This window comes from Bufo gargarizans, chromosome 2 (assembly GCF_014858855.1).
Source record: "Bufo gargarizans isolate SCDJY-AF-19 chromosome 2, ASM1485885v1, whole genome shotgun sequence".
Classification (NCBI taxonomy): Eukaryota; Metazoa; Chordata; class Amphibia; order Anura; family Bufonidae; genus Bufo; species Bufo gargarizans.
This window is the reverse complement of record NC_058081.1, coordinates 94,489,404-94,515,788: the sequence shown is the minus strand read 5'-3', so window position 1 is coordinate 94,515,788 and position 26,385 is coordinate 94,489,404. Positions and strand designations below refer to the sequence as shown.

General features: G+C 47.3%; 1 protein-coding gene across 1 annotated transcript in view; it reads left to right on the top strand.

Moving 5' to 3' along the window:
• The first annotated feature begins 13,919 nt into the window (after positions 1 to 13,919).
• Positions 13,920 to 26,385, top strand: part of LOC122925669 (disintegrin and metalloproteinase domain-containing protein 9-like) — an 87,423-nt gene continuing 74,957 nt past the window's right edge. The window contains exon 1 of the mRNA XM_044277016.1: positions 13,920 to 14,192. Coding sequence (XP_044132951.1) covers positions 13,920 to 14,192 — 273 coding nt within the window. The remainder of the gene's footprint in view (positions 14,193 to 26,385) is intronic.

The window sequence follows — 26,385 nt, the reverse complement described above, 5'->3', positions numbered from 1 at the left end:
CTTTAAGTCAAGATAAGATGTGTGTTTTTTATACCTACATCATCCTCTGGTCTAAGACCACACAAGATCAAGTCTGAGGAGGACCAAACAGTATAGAAATATTAATACTCACTGCTTCCAGTGTGACAAACAAGGACACCTTTATATATCGCCTCATACTAAAAATCAATGATTTCATCTGAAAGACACAAACCATAAACTAAGAAGTAATAATAGAGCCTAGGGAACCCTACACAGGAGCCATAGTTGTAAGTCCGCTGTATTCATGAAGGAGACGCCTCCTCCTGCTTCTCACCAGTGATGGTATGCATGTAGATACATAAGTGAGGAGGGGAAGCATACTCATACCTCTTACATACCTTATGAACGGCCTTTAATGGTTTCCAAATCCTCTGCTGATAGGTGTGATGGATCAGATCTGTATCATTCTCTAATCTGATAATGGGCGCCTCTTTAGAGGCCTCCATTTTGTATATCAAATGTAGAAACCCAGATGTCCTCTGTAATGGCTCAATAATAAAGCTTCCATTCATAGATTCTATAATTCCCCTGAAAACAGAAAATTATTGCGTCAAAGTCAACATGAGGGCTCAAGCCAATGCCCATCTTATGGAGCATGGATCTGTGATGTGGTACTGCACGTATATCTATGGGACGCTGACTTTATACGGCATGTGCCCTGTGAATTACCACATGGCGGCTTGTAGAGTAATTACAGGTCCTTATTCATGATTCCTAGCGATTCAGGAACACGACGAGGCCTTACAAAATTAAAAAATTTGCCGTAAAGGACTTAGTGGAAATTCAATATCACCTCTTATAATCCAGTACTGCACAAGGTGCATTGGATCCACTGCTTTTTAGACCCATAACTTTGGCTTATTCATGAAAATAGCAGTTTGGACCATGACATTTATGTCATTTTTTTTAGTGTAGATTAGAAAGTTCTGACTTAATTCAAAGTAATAAATAACACCTCCATGAGCCGGCACCAAAAATCTGCAACAATGTATAGTATCTGTCATGTAAATGGGGTTTTCAAACCATTCAGCAGATACTTCCATGGAGCATTTCAGAACATGCCATGGACTCTAGCTCATGATCGCCGGATAATAGGCTGCACTGGATGTGCTGATGTCTATGATTCCACAGCATGCAGGTCCATAGCAATGCAAATAGTGAAATCCACATAAGGGTCGTGCTGCAGCTTCCATGTGGGTTTGCTGCTACAGACATTTTTTGCTACTCTTGACCTCACCCAAAAATTAAAAGGAGTCAAAACCTTCAAAACCAGTTTCAAAGTTAGCATACCACCATGGATGGGTAGATGCCCCAAAACACAACTATACCTTTTTCTGTGAAAATCTGTTCCTCAAACCTGAGAAATGCTTCTTTTAATTTATGCAAATACGTTTTTTGGTGCACCGTGGGCAGAGCCATTTGGTTTGGTGCACCGTGGGCAGAGCTCTTTGGTTCGGTGCACCTGGCTTCCCCTGCACCATCTCTACTTTTAAACCGTTTGGGCTGGTCAATCAAACAAGAAGGGGAGGCACTAGGAATGTTCCTGACGGAGCCGTGGTGCACCAAATGGAGCAGTCCTGTCCACGCTGCAGCAAAAACCTTAAAATAAATAATAATAAAATAAAAAGAAGTGTTTCTCAAGTTTAGAGGACCAGATATTCACAAGAAAAGTATGTTTATGCTTTGGCACACCTACCTGCATGGCAGTATGTTTAATTTGACATTAAGTTTGGAGGTGACAGACTCCCTTTAAAGTATTGATAACCTATCTTCATAGTTCAACAATATGTGACTGGTGGGATCCGGGTCCGGCACCCCCACTGATCAGTTGTTGGAAGGGGCCCCATCCTCGGTCTGTGACATCACATTTGTCAATTGGCATTTGTGCGGCTCATTCCCATTCAAGTGAATGAAACTGAGCTGCGATATGAAGCCCAGCCACTATACAATGTACGCCACTGTGCTTGCTATACTAGGAACAGGACCCTCCAAACAGCTGGGGTCAGACCCCACCGCTCAGATACCGATGACCTATCTTCATGAAAGAAGATCCTGGAAAAACACTTTAACCAACTTACTAGTTCTTGTTTCAAAAAAATAATTATAGAGGTAGGTAGAGGATGGATACCGAAGTCCGAAACATGTCCTCAGGGTAGCAGAAGAGCCATTGGATTCCAGGATCCGTCCAGAATAGTAGCAGTCACCCTGAAACAAAACAAGTATTGTTAACTGGTCACAAGAATTCATAGTAACAGATCGTATTACAGCATAACTAAACATGTACTGTATGAAACCTGGGCAGATAACAACCGGAGCTGTTGCCAATAGCAACCAATCCAGTTTAAGCTATTATTTTTTAATGCAGATCTAAAAAAGAAGTCAATGATCAGATTGAAGTCTATGAGCACCACATTCAGTTCTTGTCTGCATTAGTTTTCATACATGATCCATAGCGCTAAAACACAGGTACGTCAAGGTAATGGGATACTGAAAGCATTGGATTATATCATGATGTTAGACCAAGCATAAGAATTACCAACCATGCCCATCATGAACTTCGACAGCCATGTCTCCACTTTGTCATCAATGAATATTTTAAAATCTCTGGACAAAAATAGCCTGAAAATAAATTTAAAAAATCACATGGACATCTATAATACAAAGCCTTTCAGTGTCTGTATACGACCACATTACAGATGAAGTGCTACTAGACAAAGGGGGCCCCATTCTGAATGGTCTCGCCTCCTTTGCTACTGGGTACCCAGGCAATGAGGGACATTATTAGCAAACAAGGGAGTAGGGATTTGACCCAAAAGTTATGGAAAGGGGGCAGAATAAACAAACACTAGATGGTTCTGACCATAATGTAAGACAATGTACAGAAGCTAAGAGGCAGCCATGTTTAAAGGGGTTCTCCAGATTCAGGGCTGAACCCGGATATAAGTTATTCTTTTACTCTATATGAGTGGAGGATCGGAGCATTTCCTTCCTCAGATACTTCCCCTTGCCTTGCACTGCATTATGCAGATCAAAGCTGTTTGTTTACTGCCGGTGACGTCCCGGGCTTCAAATCACCATGCTAGGCGGAGACAAGGGGGAGCATCGGCGCAAGGAAATGCTCCACTCATATATAGTAATAGAATAAATAATAGCTTATATGTGGGATCAACCCTGAACCCAGAGAACTGAGCTGTGTAGAACCAACCTAAAGCCTCATGCAGACGTCCGTGGAACACGGTCCGTGAGATACCGGACTGGCATTGCAGGAGCGCCCGGTGTCATTGGTTGCTGTGACGCAGTGCGCTCCTGCAATGCCAGTCCGGTATCTCACGGACCATGTTCCACGGACGTCTGCATGAGGCTTAGGGCTGTATGATGTAGAGCGGCACACAGAGGGACACATTTACTAAGACTGGATTTTTATGCTTTTTTTGGTCTGCCCAGGTGGGAATGGTTACCAAAACTCAGCCAAAGGTGGCTAACACCTTTAACCCTGATATGGCCACAGATTTGGTCATTCTCTGCTTCTATACGGCTAATTTCCTACTATGACATAAATAACAATGGCCACTTACTGCTTTTCTAAAGACATGGTAAGAGGCGTCCCTTTGATTGTGATGGAGTAAAGCAGCTGATCCTGTGAAGTCAGAAGCAAAGGAATAAAAGCTGTCACTTCTTCCTATGTACGTACCTCACAGGGGCGGACACTGACAGTATGAGCCCTGTGCCTTCAATGGCAACAAAGATACACAAGACACATGCCACACACCACATATACATGGGGAACATGCCACACACCACATATACAAGTCCTTCTAAAAAAAATTGCATATTGTGATAAAGTTCATTATTTTCTGTAATGTACTGATAAACATTAGACTTTCATATATTTTAGATTCATTACACACCAACTGAAGTAGTTCAAGCCTTTTATTGTTTTAATATTGATGATTTTGGCATACAGCTCATGAAAACCCAAAATTCCTATCTAAAAAAATTAGCATATCATGAAAAGGTTCTCTAAACGAGCTATTAACCTAATCATCTGAATCAACTAATTAACTCTAAACACCTGCAAAAGATTCCTGAGGCTTTTAAAAACTCCCAGCCTGGTTCATTACTCAAAACCGCAATCATGGGTAAGACTGCCGACCTGACTGCTGTCCAGAAGGCCATCATTGACACCCTCAAGCAAGAGGGTAAGACACAGAAAGAAATTTCTGAACGAATAGGCTGTTCCCAGAGTGCTGTATCAAGGCACCTCAGTGGGAAGTCTGTGGGAAGGAAAAAGTGTGGCAGAAAACGCTGCACAACGAGAAGAGGTGACCGGACCCTGAGGAAGATTGTGGAGAAGGACCGATTCCAGACCTTGGGGGACCTGCGGAAGCAGTGGACTGAGTCTGGAGTAGAAACATCCAGAGCCACCGTGTACAGGCGTGTGCAGGAAATGGGCTACAGGTGCCGCATTCCCCAGGTCAAGCCACTTTTGAACCAGAAACAGCGGCAGAAGCGCCTGACCTGGGCTACAGAGAAGCAGCACTGGACTGTTGCATGTCATTCGGAAATCAAGGTGCCAGAGTCTGGAGGAAGACTGGGGAGAGGGAAATGCCAAAATGCCTGAAGTCCAGTGTCAAGTACCCACAGTCAGTGATGGTCTGGGGTGCCATGTCAGCTGCTGGTGTTGGTCCACTGTGTTTTATCAAGGGCAGGGTCAATGCAGCTAGCTATCAGGAGATTTTGGAGCACTTCATGCTTCCATCTGCTGAAAAGCCTTATGGAGATGAAGATTTCATTTTTCAGCACGACCTGGCACCTGCTCACAGTGCCAAAACCACTGGTAAATGGTTTACTGACCATGGTATTACTGTGCTCAATTGGCCTGCCAACTCTCCTGACCTGAACCCCATAGAGAATCTGTGGGATATTGGGAAGAGAAAGTTGAGAGACGCAAGACCCAACACTCTGGATGAGCTTAAGGCCGCTATCGAAGCATCCTGGGCCTCCATAACACCTCAGCAGTGCCACAGGCTGATTGCCTCCATGCCACGCCGCATTGAAGCAGTCATTTCTGCAAAAGGATTCCCGACCAAGTATTGAGTGCATAACTGAACATAATTATTTGAAGGTTGACTTTTTTTGTATTAAAAACACTATTCTTTTATTGGTCGGATGAAATATGCGAATTTTTTGAGATAGGAATTTGGGGTTTTCATGAGCTGTATGCCAAAATCATCAATATTAAAACAATAAAAGGCTTGAACTAGTTCAGTTGGTGTGTAATGAATCTAAAATATATGAAAGTCTAATGTTTATCAGTACATTACAGAAAATAATGAACTTTATCACAATATGCTAATTTTTTTTAGAAGGACCTGTACATGGGGAACATGCTACACACACGGAACACGTCATCGTAGACTTTGTAGTCATAGCACATATCCAGCCTGGCAGGCATGGTGGGTATGTATGGACTTGTTTATGTGCAGCCTTTTAGGTAGGGAGGTCATTTCCTCAGCAGCAGTATACATGGCACCCATTCTAAGCCCCCTATTCTCCCCTGAGACAGCAGCTGGACAAAAGATATACTTATACACAAAGGTGAATGAAAACTCACAGAGTGCCCGGCCAGACCAGGAGACAATGGTTTCACCCTTATGATCTCATGTGGAGGTGGGAGGATGGAATCTGCACCTAGGCACAACATAGTCACATTTTTATTTCAGTACCATTTAAACAAGATTAAAAATTCAGCAGTCAATCCTCCATAACATGGACAAGTCATAAAATATGGAGATACAGACCCCAATTCTTAGCAGAGTGACTGACCACTACAGACTTTCCATGTATTACACAGACAGCCCATTCATTGTAATGGCAATTGTTTAAAGGCCATCTGTCAGCAGATTTGTCCCTATGACACTGGCTGACCTGTTACATGTGCGCTTGGCAGCTGAAGGAATCAGCGTTGGTCCCATGTTCATATGTGCCCGCATTGCTGAGAAAAATATTAATATATGCAAATGAGCCTCTAAGAGCAACAGGGGCGTTACCATTACACCTAGAGGCTCTGCTCTCTATGCAACTGCCATACCCTCTCCACTTTGATTGACAGGGCCAGGCAGTGAAAACATCATTATAAGATACTGTGCAATCCTCTTTGATGTGGCCACCAAACCCTCTGGAGATCTCTTCCCTTCCAGAGGCTGTCACTTTTTGCTGCTGGTAAATCCACGGTGTGAAGGATTCCCTGGCTCAGCAATGCTCTATGGCTGAATACTGGTCTGCAGCTGACACTAGACTCGCCACTGCCTCCTAGAGAGGAAGGGGCACTGCCAGCCCTGCCCAACCACCAAGGAACCTCCCTCTCCATACACAACCTAGGGCAGTGGTGGTGAACTTATGGCGCGGGTGCCAGAGGCGGCACTCAGAGCCCTCTCTGTGGACACACGCACCCTGGAAAAAGTCTATGGTGTACCGATATGCCTTAGACTTTTCCTGCCAGTCATCAGCGCAGGGCGCACTATGAACAGCGCAGGCAGCGCATTGTATATAGGCAGGGTATTATAGCTAAATGATAAAGTACATGGAAGATATACTATATTGGACTGTAATATTCAGGGTAAATTGCTGTGTTGGCACTTTTTGCGATAAATAAGTGGGTTTTGGGATGCAATTTGGGCACTCGGTCTGTAAAAGGTTCACCATCACTGACCTAGGAGTACATACAATACAAGTCATGCCGTGACATTAGTGCTTTAACCACTTACATTGGGGACAAAAGCTGCTGGACACAGGGAGAGTTGATTGGACTTAGGTAGATGGGATGGAGCTGCAATACCAAGTGCTACCACTATACATTGGAGGGCACTCTGCACAGTATATGGTGAAGAGGCCGCAATGTGACAGCCCCTTTAAAGGGCTTCTGTCACCCCATTAAACCGTTTTTTTTTTTTCTTTACTAATAATCCCTACACTGCGATCTCATCATACATAAGCTAATTAATGATTTTCGTTCAGTAGAATTTGTTAAAAATCGATTTTTGAAATATGTAAATTACCTTGCTACCAGCAAGTAGGGCGGCTACTTGCTGGTAGCAGCCGCGTCCTCCGATGGTAATGACGCCCCCTCTGCTTGTTGATTGACAGATCCCGTCCGCTGGCCCTTTCTCTGCTGGCCCTGCCTGTTTTGATTCAATATCTGGCGCCTGCGCCGCGGCCGTACCTCTCTTCAATCTGCGCAGGCGCACTGAGAGGCGGCAACTCGCTCGGCCGCTCCATCCTCAATGCGCCTGCGCCGATGACGTCACATCTACACCCGGCGCAGGCGCATTGAGGATGGAGCGGCCAAGCGAGTTGCCGCCTCTCAGTGCGCCTGCGCAGATTGAAGAGAGGTACGGCCGCGGCGCAGGCGCCAGATATTGAATCAAAACAGGCAGGGCCAGCAGAGAAAGGGCCAGCGGACGGGATCTGTCAATCAACAAGCAGAGGGGGCGTCATTACCATCGGAGGACGCGGCTGCTACCAGCAAGTAGCCGCCCTACTTGCTGGTAGCAAGGTAATTTACATATTTCAAAAATCGATTTTTAACAAATTCTACTGAACGAAAATCATTAATTAGCTTATGTATGATGAGATCGCAGTGTAGGGATTATTAGTAAAGAAAAAAAAAAAAAAGGTTTAATGGGGTGACAGAAGCCCTTTAAACATTTGATCAGTGGGGGTGCCAGGAGTCAGACCCCAGCCAATCTGGTATTGATGCCTAAATGGACACTTGCTGGAGCATAATCTGGCAGAATAAGGGTCCATTCACACTTCCACAAATGGGTCTGCATCTGTTCCACAATAAACAGGAACGGGTGCGGACCCATTTATTCTCAATGGGGCAGGAATGGATGCGGAGAGCACACTATGTGCTCTCTGCATCCGCATTTCCGGAGCGCGGCCCTGAACTTCCGGGCCCGCGGCTCCACAAAAAAATAGAACATGTCCTATTCTTGTCTGCAATTGCGGACTAGAATAGGCAGTTCTATGGGGGGTGCCGGCCGGGTGTATTGCACCACGGACGTGTGAATGAAGTCTTAAAGCACATATTCCCACTACTCTGATAATAAAAGGTCCACTATTGTAGCTGTTTCTACTGCTCTCCCCAGCCCATATCTAGTGCTGTTAGCAATTTAAGGCCTCATTCACACGTCAGTGTTTGGTCAGTGATTTCCATCAGTGATTGTGAGCCAAAACCAGGAGTGGATCCTACACAGACATAGGGTAGAAGGGAAAGATCTGCACCTGTTCTGTGTTTTGGACCCGCACTTGGTTGTGGCTCAAAATCACTGATGGAAATCACTGATGGAAATCACTGACCAAACACTGACTGAGCGAATAAGGCCTAACATGGTCAAAACTGCTGACAGAGTCAGTTTAAAACATGACGACAACCCATTTGTGCATAAGTACATAACTCTATAAAGCCTACTATAAGTTTCAAGGATTCACCCATGTACATCCAAACATTTCTTAAAGGGGTTTTCCAGGAGTTTTAATATTGATGACCTATCCTCAGGATAGGTCATCAATATCAGATCGGCAGAGGTCCGACACCCGGCGCCCCCCACCTATCAGCTGGTTGAAGAGAAGGCCATGCTCTGTACGAGCGCAGCCTTCCCCTCATTGTTTACCTGTTCGCCGTCGACATCGCAGCAGTGAGAAGGGGTCCATTACAAGACGTCCGATTCAGTTCTGTGGGACAGCTCCTTCCTATTCAAGTGTATACTACAGAGCCGTCCATAGAAGTGAAAGGGACGGCTTGTAATTACTCCTGCTTGATGCTGGGGTTGAGACTGCGAGCAGGTAAACAATGAAGGGAAGGCTGCGCTCACACGGAGCATGGCCTTTCCTTCAAACAGCTGATCGGCGGGGGTGCCAGGTGTCGGACCTCTGCTGATCTGATATTGGTGACCTCTCTTGAGGATAGGTCATCATTATTAAAATCCCCGGGAAATCCTTTTAAGGGGGATTTCCATACTACAGATATTGATCATCTCTCCTATCCGATCAGTAGTTTTGGGCTGCTGCCGCATGGGAATTTAACAGGGTACGAAGCAGAAAGCACTATACACGGGTAAGTTTTGGTGATGACTTACTGAAACTTGGCTCCCATTCAGGGGAGCTGCAGTACCTGGGCATGGCCACTACACAGTGTACGGCGCTGTCTGCTTTTAGCGTAGACGGTGCTGCAGCAGTCCAACACAGCTGATCATGGGGGTGCTGGGTGTCAAACCCCACCGATCTGATACTGATGATCTATCCATGATCTATGTGTAGTCCGGAAAACCCAGCGCTGGTGCTGCTGTGTATTACAAAAATTCCTCAAAACTGTACTTTGTGATAAAATATTGGCGAATAGAGCAGGAAACAATATTATGATGACGAAGTTTCAAATCAGTTTGTAACACATAATGACATATTTTATGACTCAAAATGACAATACCATTGTGTTCTGCAGACTGCCATTTTTGGCAATGAATACATTATTTGGCCTAAATGCCATTCTGATACAAAATATATGTAACATAAAGTCATATTTTACAGCAAATGGGATTTTGATGACAACGCTGTGGTACAAATAGGAATTCAGCAGTTAAAACAATACAGCCATGCCTGATGATTATGTCTGGTACTTACCTGCTGGAGAAGGGGTTTGGTAGTATTTGATGTCCTCTTGTAGGTAATCTACCCAAAATTGAGAATCACTTCCCTTTCCTTCCATATCTGTGAAAATCTGCTGGGCTGCTACCTCCTGATTCTTCACCAACTGAGAATAACTTAGGATCAGCAACATTGCCAGAATATCATATTTCTACTCTACAATTCAGCACCCAGCTATCTCATGTACACGACCGTATGTATTCTGTGGTACGCAAATTGCAGATCCGCAAAATTCATATAGCATCCATATTTATTGCAGACCTATTGACTTCAGTGGGTCTGTGGTCCACATTTTGAGGCCAAGTATAGGACATGTTCTTGTATCTTTGAAGAACGGATGCCGATAGCACAAAGATCAACCATGGTCTTTCCGTATCTGTATGTCCATTCTGCAAAATGGATATTAGGTAAATTTATCAAGATTGGCACTTTGTGCGCCAGTCTTGATAGCCCCTGCGCTGCCAAAAGAGGCGCATCCTCCTGCAGTCCGTGCACCTAACCAGAAGTCTACGACAGCTCAGAGCTGCCGTAGAGTTTTGGCTTCATTTACATCAGAAATTTGGTGTAAATTAAGATAAATTTGTCTTGGCAACTGGCCACGTCCCCTTCCCCACCTTTGCCATTCCCCCTTCCAGAAAAGTGGCGAGGACAGCGAAAAAGTGGGAGATGCAACCATTTTTTTTTTTAAGTTGCACCTGCAACTTTTTAAAGCCATATTTCAGACACAAAATGATAAATCTACCCCAAACTCTGCAAAATGTGGACCAAAGACCCATGGAAGTCGATGGGTCTGCAAAAATAATGTAGACGGCACATGGACCATATCTGCTAAACGGATACGGCAAAAAATAGAACATATCTGTATGACGGACAAGGATAGCACTGGTCTATTCAGGGCACAACACGGTACAGCCATGTGCATGAGGCTTACTGATGCTGTTTTACTGATGTTTTCATTAAATTATACCTAACCTTACAACAGACTAAGTAGTACAGTGTGTGTACATGAGGAATAACACTACTTCTGGCCATTATATCACTTGTATCTATTTAGCGGTTTTCTTCTCTGTATGCTAGATCGAGGGTGACTAACTGCAGTTCACTGCACACAGAAAAAGGAAAATCTACTCCCTTTCTCTTTCACATGGAGGACCAAGTGCTGACCAGTATAGATGTGAATATAGCACTTAGGCTGAGAGAGAAACTGTCTAGCTGCAGCAGTCTCTCTGGCTGAGCATGTGGCACTAATTTCCTGCTCACTCCTCCCCCTTCCCTCTCCATAGACTTTCACATGAGAAGAGACAGGCTGCTAGGAGCCTCAGCACCAGACGTCTGGCCCTTTGGTCATTTTGTATTACTGCCATCCAGTTTTTGATTCGCTCCAAGAAACGTGGAAACCGATCCGGTTCTGAAACGCATTGTAAACTTGCACAATAAAGCATCCATAGTGCAAGATCCGGAGGAGTGCTTCCTTTCAGCAGCGCCGCTTTGTGGAATGTCAAATTCGCTCATCTCTAGACATGATGTCATCTAAGGATTCAGTCACACGTCTGTATGTGTTTCGCGGATACGCAAAACATGGACACCGGCAATGTGCGTTCCGCATTTTGCGGACCGCACATGGCCGGCACGCTCATAGAAAATGCCTTTTCTTGTCTGCAATTGCGGACAAGAATAGGTCATGTTAAATTTTTTTGCGGAACGGAAGTGTGGATCCGGAAATGAGGATGCGGACAGCACATTCTGGCCCCATTAAAAATAAATGGGTCCGCAGCTGTTCCGTAAAATTGCCGAACAGATGCGGACCCATTTTGCGGGCGTGTGAATGGACCCTAATCCTTCAGTGAGCAGCAGCCATCCAAGATGGATTTCTTATGATTTTCAGATAACAGCAATGATTTTGATATTGATCATAGTCAGCTCTGCAGCATCTGAACACATACAAGGTGCGACAGATAAACTGACACGTGCTGACGTGTATATATGGATTCTATGATCAAGGCCGGATTATTACATAGCTGTTCACAATGTGGCGCCAGGTCTTCAAATAGTGCAGGGATGGCCAACCTGCGGCTCTCCAGCTGTTGTAAAACAGCAACTCCCACCATGCCCTGATAGCTGTAGGCAGTGTGGGCATGCTGGGAGTTGTAGTTTTGCAACAGCTGGAGGGCCTTAGGTTGGCCATCCCTGAAATAGTGAATTTATGCTATTGTGTGAATCAATACTACTAATAAATCCATACTAATGAATGTATCAATGAGTCAGAAGATTATAGTAGGCCCCATATAACTGACGCCTTATACCTCTAGGCTCAGTGATGTCATCAGTTCCTCATAAGCAATCACTCAAGATGGCCGGCTCCAGCGTATGGCCGGGATACATCTGTGAACAACTTGTGTCCAAATATCTGAAATGAAACATACTTACAGCAATCGCCATCAAACACAATACCAGCACCCACTGTGCGGACATGTCTGCCACTACTACTGTCACCAACTGTCACCACCAACCAACTGACCCCGCTGGAGGGGCGGAGCTATAGTCATGTGACAACAGCTAAAACACTTTATACACAGCAAATACTGACATGCCATATAGGTCAATATCAGTACTGTGCGACCTTCTTATCACCATCAGTGTTTTCTGTATAGTGCAGATACAATTAGGATGTGATATACATGTATTGTAAAGGAGATTTTAGATATTTATATTGGATATAAAATATGGGTTCAGAAATATAGATCTAGGGGCACATTTATTAGGAATGGCATTTTAGTCTTAATAAGCCCTATACCAGGCGGTGGATCTGTCGAAGAGGCGCCGGTCTCTACATAACTTCGGCAGATCCACCGGCGCTTTTAAATGTAAGCCAGCTTCAGAGCGGTCTTACATTTAGACCATTTTCTACACTTAAAACAAGGTGTAGAAAATGGTAAATCTCCCCCACCTCCATGTCACCCCCACTTTTTTAGACCTGGCGTGAGCGGGGAGACCTTTGCGCTGCAATCTGCGCCAGAAATATGCCTAATTTTGTTTTTCTTTTAGAAATGACCCCCTAGATCTAGAAATATAGACTAGACTGAAGGGTCTTCACCTATCCACTAGATAGTTGACTAATGTTAGATTGGTGAGGGTCTGACTTCTAGGAACCCATCAATCATTAGGATATGAGAGTCTATTCCCTGCCCCCTCCCTCTTTCCCAGTCACAGCTGCAGCGGGAAGACTTTGAAGGCAGCGACGGTGGAGCATATGCGCTGCCGCTCCTGTTACAGTCTATGGGGAGAACCACTGGGTCAAAGTTTATTGAGTATGGAAGGACTATGGATCCCAAATGTGAATAAGGCCTAAGAATAACAATCTTCAGGCGATAATTTTTATGGATGAAAGTTGGACTTTTTTTTAACATTATAAAGTAGTCACCAGGACAGATCCCCAAAAAGGGGCAAAAACACTAGATCAGCTGACTATCTTACCTGAGATCCTTACTCTCCCCTTATGGAAGATGTCAGGGAAAAGAAGGACCAGGCATGTTGCTTTCCCTGACAGAAGTGTCCCCAATATTTACAATGCACTCGGAAAGTCTTCGGAGCCTTTTCACATTTTGTTATGTTGTGGCCTTGTGCTAAAATATTTGAAAAAAATCAAGTTTTTCCCCACCAATCTGCGCTCAATACTCCATAAAGTAAAGTCGGACCGAGGGCTATAGCCTTGGTGGATTTGTAGGGGATCGGGAAGGAGTAATGGGGTTTATGAGAGGAGTGTGGTCGGTAAGAGGGGCCATTTTGTGAGGAGAAACAACTGGAGAAACAAATGTGCTCACCGGAGATGAAGGCCTTGCTGGCAGAGTTATGGGCGGCATCAGCGGAGCGTGGCGAGGGATGGCTCCAGGAGCGGGTGCAGGAGCTGCTGAGAGGGACGGCGGAGGTGCCTGTCTTGCCTCCGCCCACGGCGTCCCAGCCACGGCGGTCTATCCCGCCGGTGCGCCTTAGCTCGTATAGCTCGGGCTCAGCGCCAGAGACGGAGCCCCAACAGGGACCCTCCACGCCTGCATGCAGCGGGCCCTGTTCCTCTCTGCACGCCCAGGCGTGGGAGGAATCCGGTTAGTAGGCGGAGCAGTCACGCATGCCGTGCCAGGTCTGCCCAGCCAGTGACGCAGCTCAGGGAGTCGGGAGCAGGTTCGGCGGGCCCAGTCATGGGAGAAGTGGCTGTGGCCCCTCGGCACACAGGAGTAGGAGAAGATAGTGGAGCTGCTGCGGGCCGCGTGGCAGGAGGCAGCAGGCTCTTGTCCAGGATCACTGGGATGCAAGAGGGGGTTGTCTCCGCCTCCCCTGAAGATGCAGGAGAAGACGTGCCGGCCGACGTCCCTGCCTCCAGCCTAGTCAGGGGACACCAGGAGGATCTGCACAGAGAACCGGTCGGGAAGCATTATCTGCGGCTGGTGGGGTCACAGCACCCATGCAGCCAGGTGAGCAGCAGTGGGGACCTTTAGTGCAGTGGGGCGCTAGCTTAGCTGCGGGGGGAGGGGGGCCCCAGACAGAACTGAGTAAAGGTTTGGGGCAGTTGTTTGGGGGGGGTTAGCCGGTTTGTTAGCAGGATGGGGCATGGGGGGGCGTCCCCGTGGCCGGCGTGGGGTGTTGGGGGGGGCTCTGGTGTCGTTGGGGGCGCTGGGCCGGCGGTGTCGGGTGTGCGGGCCAGCACGGTGTCGGTTCAGATGCAGACGGGGTGCTCAGGGCAGGAAGATGCTACGCGGTTGAATGACAGGGCGAAGGGGGAGGTATATGTATGTTTTGAGGGTCCCCTGGGGGCGCATCTTAAGCAGGAGGTGAGGGACAAAATATGGAAAGGGGAGTACGTAGATATTTTTTCCTTGCTCCCTTTTGAGAAATTTTACTTAGATAAAGTTCAGAAGGACAGGAGCAAGAAGGAGGAAAAGCGCAGGCATGGGCTTATACCAAGGTCGTTTGCAAACTGGTTACAGACGTTTGCGATACTGGCGAGCGTAATAGGGGAAAAAGAGCCGGAATGTTGCTCCTCTCTTTTTTGTTACCTGGATGCTATTGGGGAAGCGTATAGGGTATATGGGGGTTTAGCGTGGCTGCGATATGATGAACAATTCAGGCAGTGGAAGGTAGTGCGTCCGGGTATCAGATGGGATCACAAGGATATTGCCTTGTGGTTAAAAGTGATGGCACGGGTTAGATCAGGGCAGTCCTTTCGGGGGGAGGCCGGGGGCGGAGGGCAGTCGGGTTTTGCGGAAGCTTTCACAAAAGGACTGAGGGTGGATGTAAGTTTGGGGCCAAGTGCAAGTTTAAGCATGAGTGCTCCAACTGCGGGGACTTGCACGGGGTGGCACAGTGTTTTAGGAGAGGCATGCAAAAGGGCGGAGAGGGGTCTGGAGACGCCGGTTCGTCTGGAAAAGATGGAGCCGTATCTCGATAGGTATCCTGACAGGAAGGCCGCAGAGATGCTAGGGGAGGGATTTGCGTTGGGTTTTCGGATCCCGTTTGTTCCGTCTGGCGCTAGATTAGTTACAAAAAATTTGCGTTCGGCAATTGAGCACCCGGCGGTAGTTATGCAAAAGTTGGAAAAGGAGGTTAGACTAGGTAGGATGGCTGGCCCTTTTGCGGGGTCCACCCTTGTTGGATTTGCGTGTCTCCCCGTTAGGGGTGGTCCCAAAAAAGGAGGTCAATAAATTCTGGTTGATTTACCACCTGTCCTTCCCTAAGGGAACGTCGGTTAACGATGGCATTGACCCGGCCTTATGCTCGGTTGTCTATACCTCGTTTGACGCGGCAGTGGCATGGGTGAGGCGGTTCGGTCGGGGAGCGCTAATGGTAAAGACCGATATCGAGGCGGGGGTTTAGGCTTTTGCCGGTACATCCTGATAGTTTGCACCTATTGGGCTGTTGTTGGAATGTTTCTTTTTTGTGGATCGGCTGTTCATTGTCTTGCGCATATTTTGAGATGTTAAGTTCTTTTTTGGAATGGGCGGTTAGGGATTCGTCTGGGTGTGATTCTGTTATCCACTACCTGGACGATTTTTTTGAGGGTTGAGGGTTTGTTCGGTTTTGTTGCATACGTTAGAGGGGTTGTTCGGGTTGTTTGAGGTTCCTTTAACTAGGGAGAAGACGGTGGGCCCTACGACTAAATTGAGCTTTCTCGAGATAGAAATTGATTCTGAGCGCATGGAATGTAGGCTTCCTCTGGATAAGTTAGTGGACTTGAAAAAGGAAGTGGCACGGGCAGGGCGGTTGCAAAAAATTCAGTTGCGGGAGCTTCAGTCGCTTCTGGGAAAGCTTAATTTTGCGTGTCGAATTATGCCCATGGGCAGGATTTTCAGCAGATGGTTGGCGGGGGCGACAGCAGGGGTTCAGGCGCCCCATCATTTGGGGTGGGAGCTAAAGGGGGACTTGTTGGTTTGGAGTACATTTCTGGGAAAATATAATGGTCGTTCCTTGTTCATGGACGAGATGGTGAATTAGTTTGATTTTGACCTGTTTTCAGATGCGGCAGGTTGTTGTGGTTTTGGGATTTATTGTGCGGAGGAATGGTGTGCAGGGAGGTGGCCGGACAGTTGATTTCTGAGGGGTTGGTTTAAAAATTTGGCGTGATGTTGTGGGGGCGGGTTTTTAGGAATGAGAAAATCCGGTTCCACTGCGACAACCTAGGGGTATTTCAGGCGATTAATGGTTTGTCGGCCTCTTCATCATTGGTAGTTCGGCTATTGCAGAAGTTGGTGTTGGAGTGTTTGTCAATTAACGCATGGGTGGTGGCGGTTCATGTACCTGGGGTTGACAACTGCATTGCTGATGCTCTCTCTCGTTCGCAGTGGGACCGTTTCCGTCAGCTGGCTCCGGGGGCAGCGGAAGTGGGGCTGGAGTGTCCAACCTGTCTTTGGGAAGTGCTGGAGTTACAGTGACGGGTCTTATCTGGTCTTCACTGGCGCCTGGTACGTGGGAGCTGTATTCGAAAGCTTGGGATCGGTGGGAGGAGTGGACGGGTAGCTTAGGGGCTGGGGAGGGAGATTGGGAGATTGCTCTGCTGTTGCTTATAGGCCACTGTAGGGATGAGGGTTGGTCTGTCGCGAAAATGAATGGTTGTATGGCGGGGTTAGCATTTGGTTTTCGGGTAAGAAAGATGATGGATTTAACAAAGTCGTTCTTGGTAGCGAGGGCTTTGAAGGTTTGGCGCCAGGAAAAGGGGGGAGGTGATGATCGGCGGCCTGTATCTTTCGCATTACCGTTGCAGTTAGGTAAGCAGTTGGACGGGGTCTGTAGTTCACTGAGGGAGGCACGGTTATTTGGCTTGGCTTTCTTGTTGGCGTTTTTTGGGGCGTTGCGGTTGTGGGAGTTAGTTTGTCCTGTTCATAGAGTAGGAGGCTTATTGAGAGATGATGTTGATGTTTTTTCGGACAGGGTAGAATTCGTTATTAGACAGTCTAAAACGGATGTGGAAGGGAGAGGTCGCAGAGTAGTGTTGTTTGAGATCCCAGACTGTTTAATGTGTCCGATGCGTTGCATGAGGGCATATTGTCCGGACGTGGGAACGGTGTTGTCTCCATTGTTGGTTCATCAGGATGGGTCGTTTCTCTTGTGTTATCAGTTTACAGCTGTGTTTAGACGGTGCTTAGGTCAAATAGGAATGGGGTGGAAGGGGTACTCGGGCCATTTGTTTAGAATAGGGGGACGACATTATCAGGAGGATAGGGAGGTGGGAATCCGGCCAGAGTGGTTGTGAGGTGGGGGAGTGATTTTACGGTTGTTCAGATATGTTTATTTATCTATGGTGGTGGCGTGCGGGTTTACTCCTGGTATTTTTCTGTGTTTTCTCGCTTCAGGTTCGGAGCCGGCGTTGATTTGGGCTCAAGGGCACTCATATGTTTTTTGGGGTGCTCTCAGGGCAGCGGTCAGGCCAGATGGTCAGCAGCTTGGTTTTGCTCGGGAAGTGGCGGTGGTGAGATGGATAGGTTGGCGGGGCATGATATGGAGCAGGGTTTTACCGGAATTTTACAGGTATCTCAAGCAAGATAGGGCCCCGAACGTATTAGTCTTGCATGTGGGAGGTAATGATTTTGCTGCCCGGCCATTTAGGGAGCTTGTACGGGACGTGAAATTTGACTTGCTGCGGTTATGGGCGATGTTTCCAAAAATGGTAACGGTCTGGTCAGACATCGTTCTGAGAACGGTGTGGCGAGGGGCGCGTTCAGTTGACGATATCAACAAGGCCAGAGTGAAAGTTAATAGGGCCATTAGCAGGTTTATGTCTAGGAATAGGGCCTTGTCAATTCGACACAAGGAGCTTGAGAAAGGGGTTAGGGGGTTTTGGCGTAGTGACGGGGTACATCTCAATGCTCTGGGTTTAGACATGTGGTGCTTAGCGTTGCAGGAGGGAATGGAGATTGCTGTGCGTGTGTGGAGGGACGCACAGGCTTAAAGGGAACCTGTCAGCAGGATTTTGTGTATAGAGCTGAGGATATGGGTTGCTAGATGGCCGCTAGCACATCCACAATACCCAGTCCTCATAGCTCTGTGTGCTTTTATTGTGTAAAAAAACAATTTGATACAGGGACAGGACTCATCTCAGGTTAATTTGCATATGTATCAAATCGTTTTTTTTACACAATAAAAGCACACAGAGCTATGGGGACTGGGTATTGCAGATGTGCTAGCGGCCATCTAGCAACCCATGTCCTCAGTTCTATACACAAAATCCCGGTGACAGGTTCCCTTTAAGGGGGCAATCCGGTGCATCTGTGGTGGTGGGAGGTCCTTGGAGTTGGTGAGTTTATCAGGTGATGAGGATGGGAGGGCCCCACGGTGGGGGCTGGACTCCCATTGTTTCGCGGCTGTGGCTGAATTGTTGGGGTGAGACAGCAGGGGTACCTCAGAGCCAGCGGTCAACGGCTGGAGGTAAGTTGGCTCGCCCCGATATGGTTATTCAGTGGTTTTGGGGCTTCAGGGACCTCCCCCTCGGTGACTGAACATTTGGTACAGGTTAAAAATGTTGTTATAAAGAAAAGGTTATTTTTGTATGTTTGTTAATAAAAGGCTGCTGTGGCCATATTAATCCAAAATGTGGTGTCTGTGTCATTATTGAATTAAGGTGGGAATTTAGGAATGTAAGGGGGTGGGTAAGTTAGGGTTAATGGGGGGAAGGGTCGAGTGAACATAACCAGTACCCCCGTCATGACAAAGAGAAAACAGAATATTCAAAATCTTTGATAATTTAAAGGAAAATCTAAAATGTTGCATGGACATACAGTAAGCATATAAACCCTTTACTCAAGTACTTAGTTGAAGCACCTTTGGCAGTGATTACAGCCTCCAGTCTTCTTGGGTATGATGCCACAAGGTTTGCACACCTGGATCTGGAGATTTTCTGCCATTCTTCTCTGCAGATCCTGTCAAGCTCTGTCAGGTTAGATTTAGACCGTCGGCAGACAGCCATCTTTAAGTCTATCCAGAGATATTTGCTTGGTCTCAAATCAGGGCTCTGGCTGGGCCACTCAAGAACATTCACAGAGTTGTCCCTAAGCCAATCCTGTATTGTCTTGACTGTGTGCTTAGGGTCATTGTCTTATTGGAACGTAACCCTTTGGCCTATTCTGAGGTCCAGAGCACTCTGAATCAGGTTTTCATTAAGAATATCTCTGTACTTTGCTCCATTCAGTTTTCCCTCAACCCTGGCCAGTCGCCCTATCCCAGCCTCTAAACCTCCCCCCCCCCCCCTTTCCCCCACAGCACAATGCTGCCACCGCCATGCTTCACTGTAGGGATGATATTGGGTAGATGATAAGCTGTGCCTGGTTTCCTCCAGACATGATGCTTAGAATTGAGTCCAAAAAGTTCAATCTTGGCTTCATCAGACCAGAGAATCTAGTTTTTCACAGTCTGAGAGTCCTTTCAGGTTTTTTTTGTTTTTGTTTTTTTTGCAAATTCGAGGTGCGCTTTTATGCATCTTTTACTGAGGAAAGACTTCTTTCTGGCCACTCTGCCCTAAAGCTCAGATTGGTGGAGTGCTGCAGTGATGGTTGACCTTCTGCACACAGGATCTTTGGAGCTCAGCCAAAGTGACCATTGGGTTCCTGGTCACCTCTCTTACCAAAGCCCTTCTCCCTCAATTGATTAGTTTGATGGGAAGGACAGCCCTAACAAGAGTCCTGGTTATTCCCAACGTCTTTCATTTAAGAATTATGGAGGCTACTGTACTCTTAGGAACTTTCAGTCCAGCAGAAATTGTTGTACCCTTCCCCAGATCTGTACCTCAACACAATCTTGTCTCAGAGCTTTACAGGCAGTTCTTTCAAGGCCCGCAGCCTATCAGAGGCCGGTTCAAGCGGCGCGATGACATCATCACGCCGCATGAGCCGTACAGCGCGGGACACAGGCGAGAAGAGCACCACGGGGGCATTATATAGGGGCATTTAATACTGGCACCAATTTTGGTGCCACTATGGGGAAGGGGGGAGAGAAGCATTATGAGGGCATCTATGTGGGGCAGTCTATAGGGACATTTTATACTGGCACATATGAAGGGCACTATGGGGATGGGGGAGGAGCACTTGGGGGCATCTTCTGGGGGAACTATATAGGACGGGGAGAAGCACTATGGGGGCATCTTCCGTGGGGAGTATTTTATACTGGCACAAATTATAGGGGCACTACGGGCACCTTAGCTCAACTGGGGACACTAAGTGTTTTTTGTAGTGTCACACAGTACGGATCATTTGATCACATGAGGGCACTCTGGGGACATTGGCTCTAGTGGGGGCACTAAGACGAAGTTTTTTGTTTTTTTTTACTGCCACACAACAGGGCATTTTTTGTACTGGTGCACATTATAAGGGGGCTTTATTACAACTGGGGGACTATGGGAGCATTATTACTTCTGGGACACAATTACTGTTGGAGGCACTGTAGGAGCACTATTACTACTAAGTGCACATTGGCACAGTATTATCACTATTGTTGGGATTTTGGGGAGCACTATTACTGTGGGGGCACCCTGGCACAGTATCAGCTTAGCACAGTTATTTTTGGGGGACATTATGGTTACACTATTAGTGTCAGGGGCACAATTTGCTGGGTGCAATTATATTTTAGAGCATTGTGTTCCAATAATTATTGAAGGGGGAGCTATCTGTGTGTAACTAGTATTTTCAGGGGGTTTATCTGTTTCTACAGTATCGTTTTGGGGGGCACAGCATCTCAGTATTGGGGGTGCATGATGGGATGTTGAGAAGGTGGGAGGAAAAGTAGGAAACTAAGATGTCTGTCTGTCAAACTTTGCAGAGATGAGAGATGGCTGAAAGAAATCATCATGGCGGTCTGATCTGAATGGAGAAGATGAAGAAAGAGAACATCTACTTCAAAGGAGACATCACTGGATGTAAGAGGTATGTGGCGCTGTATTAGGCTGCCTTCACATCTGCGAAAGTGATTCTGGCAGGCTGTTCTAGTTGAGAACAGCCTGCCGGAATTTACTGCATCCGGCACTGCTTTAACTTTGATTTCTTTCAACATATTTTTTGTTATATGGCTAAAAAAAATATTGCTTTGGAGATGACACCAGCCCTAGCAACGCAACTGGGCCTCGCTCTGTATCCCACCCGACCCCGCTGCAGTACAATTATTGGCTTCCGCGGCTGGCGGGTGGCCTAATCGGACTAATGGAAAAGCCGCAGCGGGACCCGCGGCTGCTCTGAGCGCCCCTCTCTAAGAGAGCAATGGCTGCTGGGGCTCGGAGCATGCAGCCGCACAGGCATGTCTTCTGAACGTTGCCAGCCCCGCCCCCAGAGCGCTGCACAGCCACGCAGGGGATAAGAAGAAGAAGCCAGGGCCCTCACTTCAGTCCGTGTCTGGCTGCCACCCACAGACAGACAGTGGTGCCCGACCAGTGAATATAAGCTCAAAAGAGTATTTATTTTCCCTTAAAACAATGCTGACAAATGTATTGCACATTTAATAGACAGAGTAAGGATACTATACCAAGTGTTTTTGTTTGTAGTTGATCTTTATTATCGCTTGCATATCTTGTGTTCGTTGAGGCCTCATGTTCAAGTTTCGCCTAAGGCCTCACAAAGTCTAGAGCCGCCTGGAAAGAGTCGGACTACGGAAAGCTAAGTTGCAGCCTACAGCAGAAAGGAAAAATTTCCGTATAATTCAGCCAGCATAGCAGAGCTGATTGCGTTTGCCAGTCAAAAGTTAAGCCAAAGTCTGCTGATAACCAATATAACGTTCGGAAGATTGTTTCCTGATGCAAGTTTATTCGAGTAAGGCCTCTTGCACACAAACTTATGCCCTCCGAGACATATGTCCCAGAGCGGCATAGATCGTGCGCACGGGAGCGCGCAGCATCATAGGTTACTATGATGCTGTGCACATCGGCCCACCCGTGGGGCTATTGTCGCGCACTCATATGATCTTATGAGTGCAGGACATAGTAACCTATGATGCTGTGCCCTCCCGTGCGCACGATGTATGCCGCTCCGGTACATATGGCCCGCTCACGGACTTTATGTCTCGGAGGGCATACGGTCGTGTGCATGAGCCCTAAAACTGTTAAATACTTCAACACCAGTCTGTACTCAATTTATTCTGCAAATCCCTCAACTGTTAACCATTTCATCACTGCTTCGGACGACCATGCTTGGGATTCCGGATATCCAGGTAGGAGCACCGTGACAAGTGCAAAGCCACACCTAAAGGGACACTATAGGCAACCCTTACACCACTCTGGCATTCCTACACCTGGGTTCCACTATCACCTTCTACATAGGGGGACATAGTCCCTCGTTGCTGAAATGCAACTGGCGTCACAACAAAATCTCAAAAAATCACATAACACCGTAGAAGAGACCGGCCAGTTGCACACTTTATCCAGAAAATACAACATGCCTGATCATTTTTTCCCCTGACATCTTCCATCTGAAGACTTTCCAAATGCATTGCATGTAGGAGATAGGAGTGATGGCATTTGGCTGAGTGGTTAGGAATTGATCCCCTACCATTACCAATGAGGTTTTAGTTTTAGCTTAAAATGAGGAGCCCCCTCTCTCCTAGCTTTTTTCATACTTTATCTCCATCTCATACTTATTTACAGTTATTGTTTGTATAGTACTAATGTAGTACACAATTCCATAAAAAAGAAGCAATTTTAGAATGAAAATCTCCCATAGTTTTGTGTCCACATATACTATGCAGATATATAGGTCTCCATAGTAACAGACAACAAACCCTTTGTAGTCTGATCCTGCAGTCATATTCTCTTTAATCTCTTCTTTATTTCTTGCTAATCTACCGAATATATGTTAGCATCATAGCAGGGGATAGAAGTAAAGGAGCATCATGCTTCCTAACAGTCCCATTTCCCGCAGGACAGTCCCGGATTTGGGTGTCTGTCCTGTGGTACTGGGAATGTCTCATTTTTGTCTCTGTGTACAACAGCTCCCTGCTCCACCATTCACCCTGTGCTCTCCTCAGCAGGTGCTGTGGTAACATCATCGCGACTGTGGGGCTGAATAATAGAGCGCACAGGCTGAGGAATGCTGATCATCCCCTGGCTGGCCTGGGCACACTTCAGCTCAGTGCAGCAGGTGTAACACCCCAGAGTGGTGTTACCAATCCTGCACCCTGCTACTGTCTTTAATGGGCTAATATAAGGTCATCTTATGTATGTCTGTCCAGGTCCTATACACTGTGCATTCCTAATCTGTTTGCAACTGTTATGTTCATGTAATATGCCTGGTTCACCAGCAGGTGGCAGCAAACATAGCAGTGCTGTACTTAGATAGAATAGAGCTTTCCATTCCATTTTAACCCCCCTCTGGAGGGAAATTGACTAGTCCTACTTCCTGCAGGAAAGGTGGGGACCAGTTAGTTCCAGTTTAGGTCTTTCCTAGACAGGGGAAGGGTGTGCAGAGGGGCACGTCTCTGCTGGACCTGCCCACTCCAGCCAGAGCACCTTAAATGGGTTGTCCGGGTTCAGAGCTTAACCCGGACATACCCTTATTTTCACCCAGGCAGTACCCCTGATCTTGGTATCGGAGCATCTCATGCACCGATGGGCTCCTTTGCCCTGCGCTAGATCGTGCTGAGCAAAGGCTCTTTTGTTTACAATAATACCCTGCTGTACGGAATCTTCCGCCCGGCAGTGTGTTCGGTGACATCATCAGATCAGATAGGCATGCTTTAGCGCTGCCGTAGTCGTTTTACTGGCTAGGGCAGCTCTACGGCCCGCCCATCAGTGCCGGTGAAGTCACTGGGCTTCCTAGCAGCCCCCCGGAGAGCCTGGTATGTCACCGGAGCTTTTGAAAATGCCTTTGCCCTGCGCAATTTAGCGCAGGGCAAAGGAGAGCATCGGAGCATGAACTACTTCAATGCTCAAGTCAGGGGGGCTGCCGGGGTGAAAATGGTGGTATGTCCAGGTTCAGCTCTGAACCCCGACAACCTCTTTAAGCTCTGCTGGCCATGGAGGCCAAAGCTTGAAGCCTCAGGGGCCAGGAAAGTTCCCTGGCATAACCTAGAGTCAGACTACACAGAAGAAGTGCAGCGTAAAGAAGAAGCCAAGTTATCCAGTCAGCTCATTAGTACAGCAGAGAGAGAAAGACATAACAGAGTTGAGTTTGCCTGCCAGTGCTTTGCAGTGTTTAATGCTAAAGCCTGCTGGAACCAAGACAAAGCTTGTAAACCGTGGGAAGAAACGTTTATGCAAGTAAAGCTGCTGTTGAACTTCAAGTTAATTCTTCAAATCCCTCAGTTATTGCGCCCCCCCCCCCCCCCCCCCCCTATTTATTGCTTTGGAGCCAAAGCCTGGGGTCCAGCGGTATCCAGGTAGGAGCACCATGACACATAAAGAAACAGATAGGCCGCACTATACCACTCGGCATTCCTACACCTGGGAGGGCCCTGGGGGGAGGTGCCCGTTGCACAGGTGCGATGATGTCTGGGAAGAGCAGTATGAGCTCCATTCACTGGGAAAACAGGGGTAGGTGAGTGTTGTGTTTTTCTATTATATACAAAATACAGGCTGTAAGGGATCTACACTATTGTCTGGTGGCACTAAGGAGACATTCTGCCGTGTGGTGGCATATCTACTGTGTAGGGGCACTTAGGGGGCATATCTATTGTGTGGGGGTAATCATGGGGCACATCTACTGTGTTGTTACTGTAAGGGGGCAATCAGAGGGAATAACTGTTGTGTGAGGGCACTGAGGGTGCATAACTACTGTGTAGGGGCACTAAAGGAGATTATCTTTTGTGTGGGGGCACTAAGTGGGTGTAACAACTATATGGGTGGGGCAGCATGGTGGCTCAGTGGTTAGCACTGATGCCTTGCAGCATTGAGGTCCTAGGTTTGAATCTGACCAAGGACAACATCTGCATGGGGTTTTTGTGGGTTCCCTCAGAGTTTTCTATACAATAGATAATGGGAGAAAAGAAGAAATGAATCGCATCTCCACTGCTAATGCTATGATCTCATCCCTGCATTTCTGCAGGAGACAGCACTAAATAGTGCATGTGTACCACCTCTATGCTACATGCTAAATGAGGCATTAGTGTACATTTTGATCAAAAGGCATAAGCCCACTCACCACGCCAAGGTTGCCCCTATGAGTGGGTCCTAACCTAACATTGCCGCGGCGCTGCCTGGCGACCACCGATGCTGTAGGTGCCATCCCGGCCGGCGGTGGGGCCCAGCAGCCAAGCAGCACGCCTGCTGCCTGACCGTGCCAAACCTAGCTCTGGGCCCCACCACCTCAGAGTTTTCTCTTATTCCTCAATGGGGACAACAAGTGATGATAATGTCTGTAAAGCGCTGCAGAATATGTCAGCGCTATATAAGTGAGTACAATAAATAAACATTGTGTGAGACACTAAAGAGGCATATTCCTGTGAAGAGGGCACTAAATGGGGTAACTACCGTGTGGGGGCACTAAGGGCTCTTTCACACCTGCGTTATTGTCTTCCGGCATAGAGTTCCGTCGTCGGGGCTCTATGCCGGAAGAATCCTGATCAGTTTTATCCTAATGCATTCTGAATGGAGAGAAATCCGTTCAGGATGCATCAGGATGTCTTCAGTTCAGGACCGGCCAAAAATCCTGAACACTTGCCGCAAGGCCGGATCCGGAATTAATGCCCATTGAAAGGCATTCATCCGGATCCGGCCTTAAGCTAAACGTCGTTTCGGCGCATTGCCGGATCCGATGTTTAGCTTTTTCTGAATAGTTACCATGGCTGCCGGGACGCTAAAGTCCTGTTTGCCATGGTAAAGTGTAGTGGGGAGCGGGGAGCAGCATACTTACCATCCGTGCGGCTCCAGGGGCGCTCCAGAGTGACGTCAGGGCGCCCCACGTGCATGGATGACGTGATCGCATGGCACGTCATCCATGCGCATGGGGCGCTCTGACGTCATTCTGGAGCGCCCCGGGAGCCGCGCGGACTGTAAGTATACCGCTCCCCCGCTCCCCACTACTACTATGGCAATGGGACTTTAATAGCGTCCTGGCTGCCATAGTAACTACTGAAAGCATTTTGAAGACGGATCTGTCTTCAAATGCTTTCAGTTCACTTGCGTTTTTCCGGATCCAGCGTGTAATTCCGGCAAATGGAGTACACACCGGATCCGGACAACGCAAGTGTGAAAGAGCCCTAAAGTGG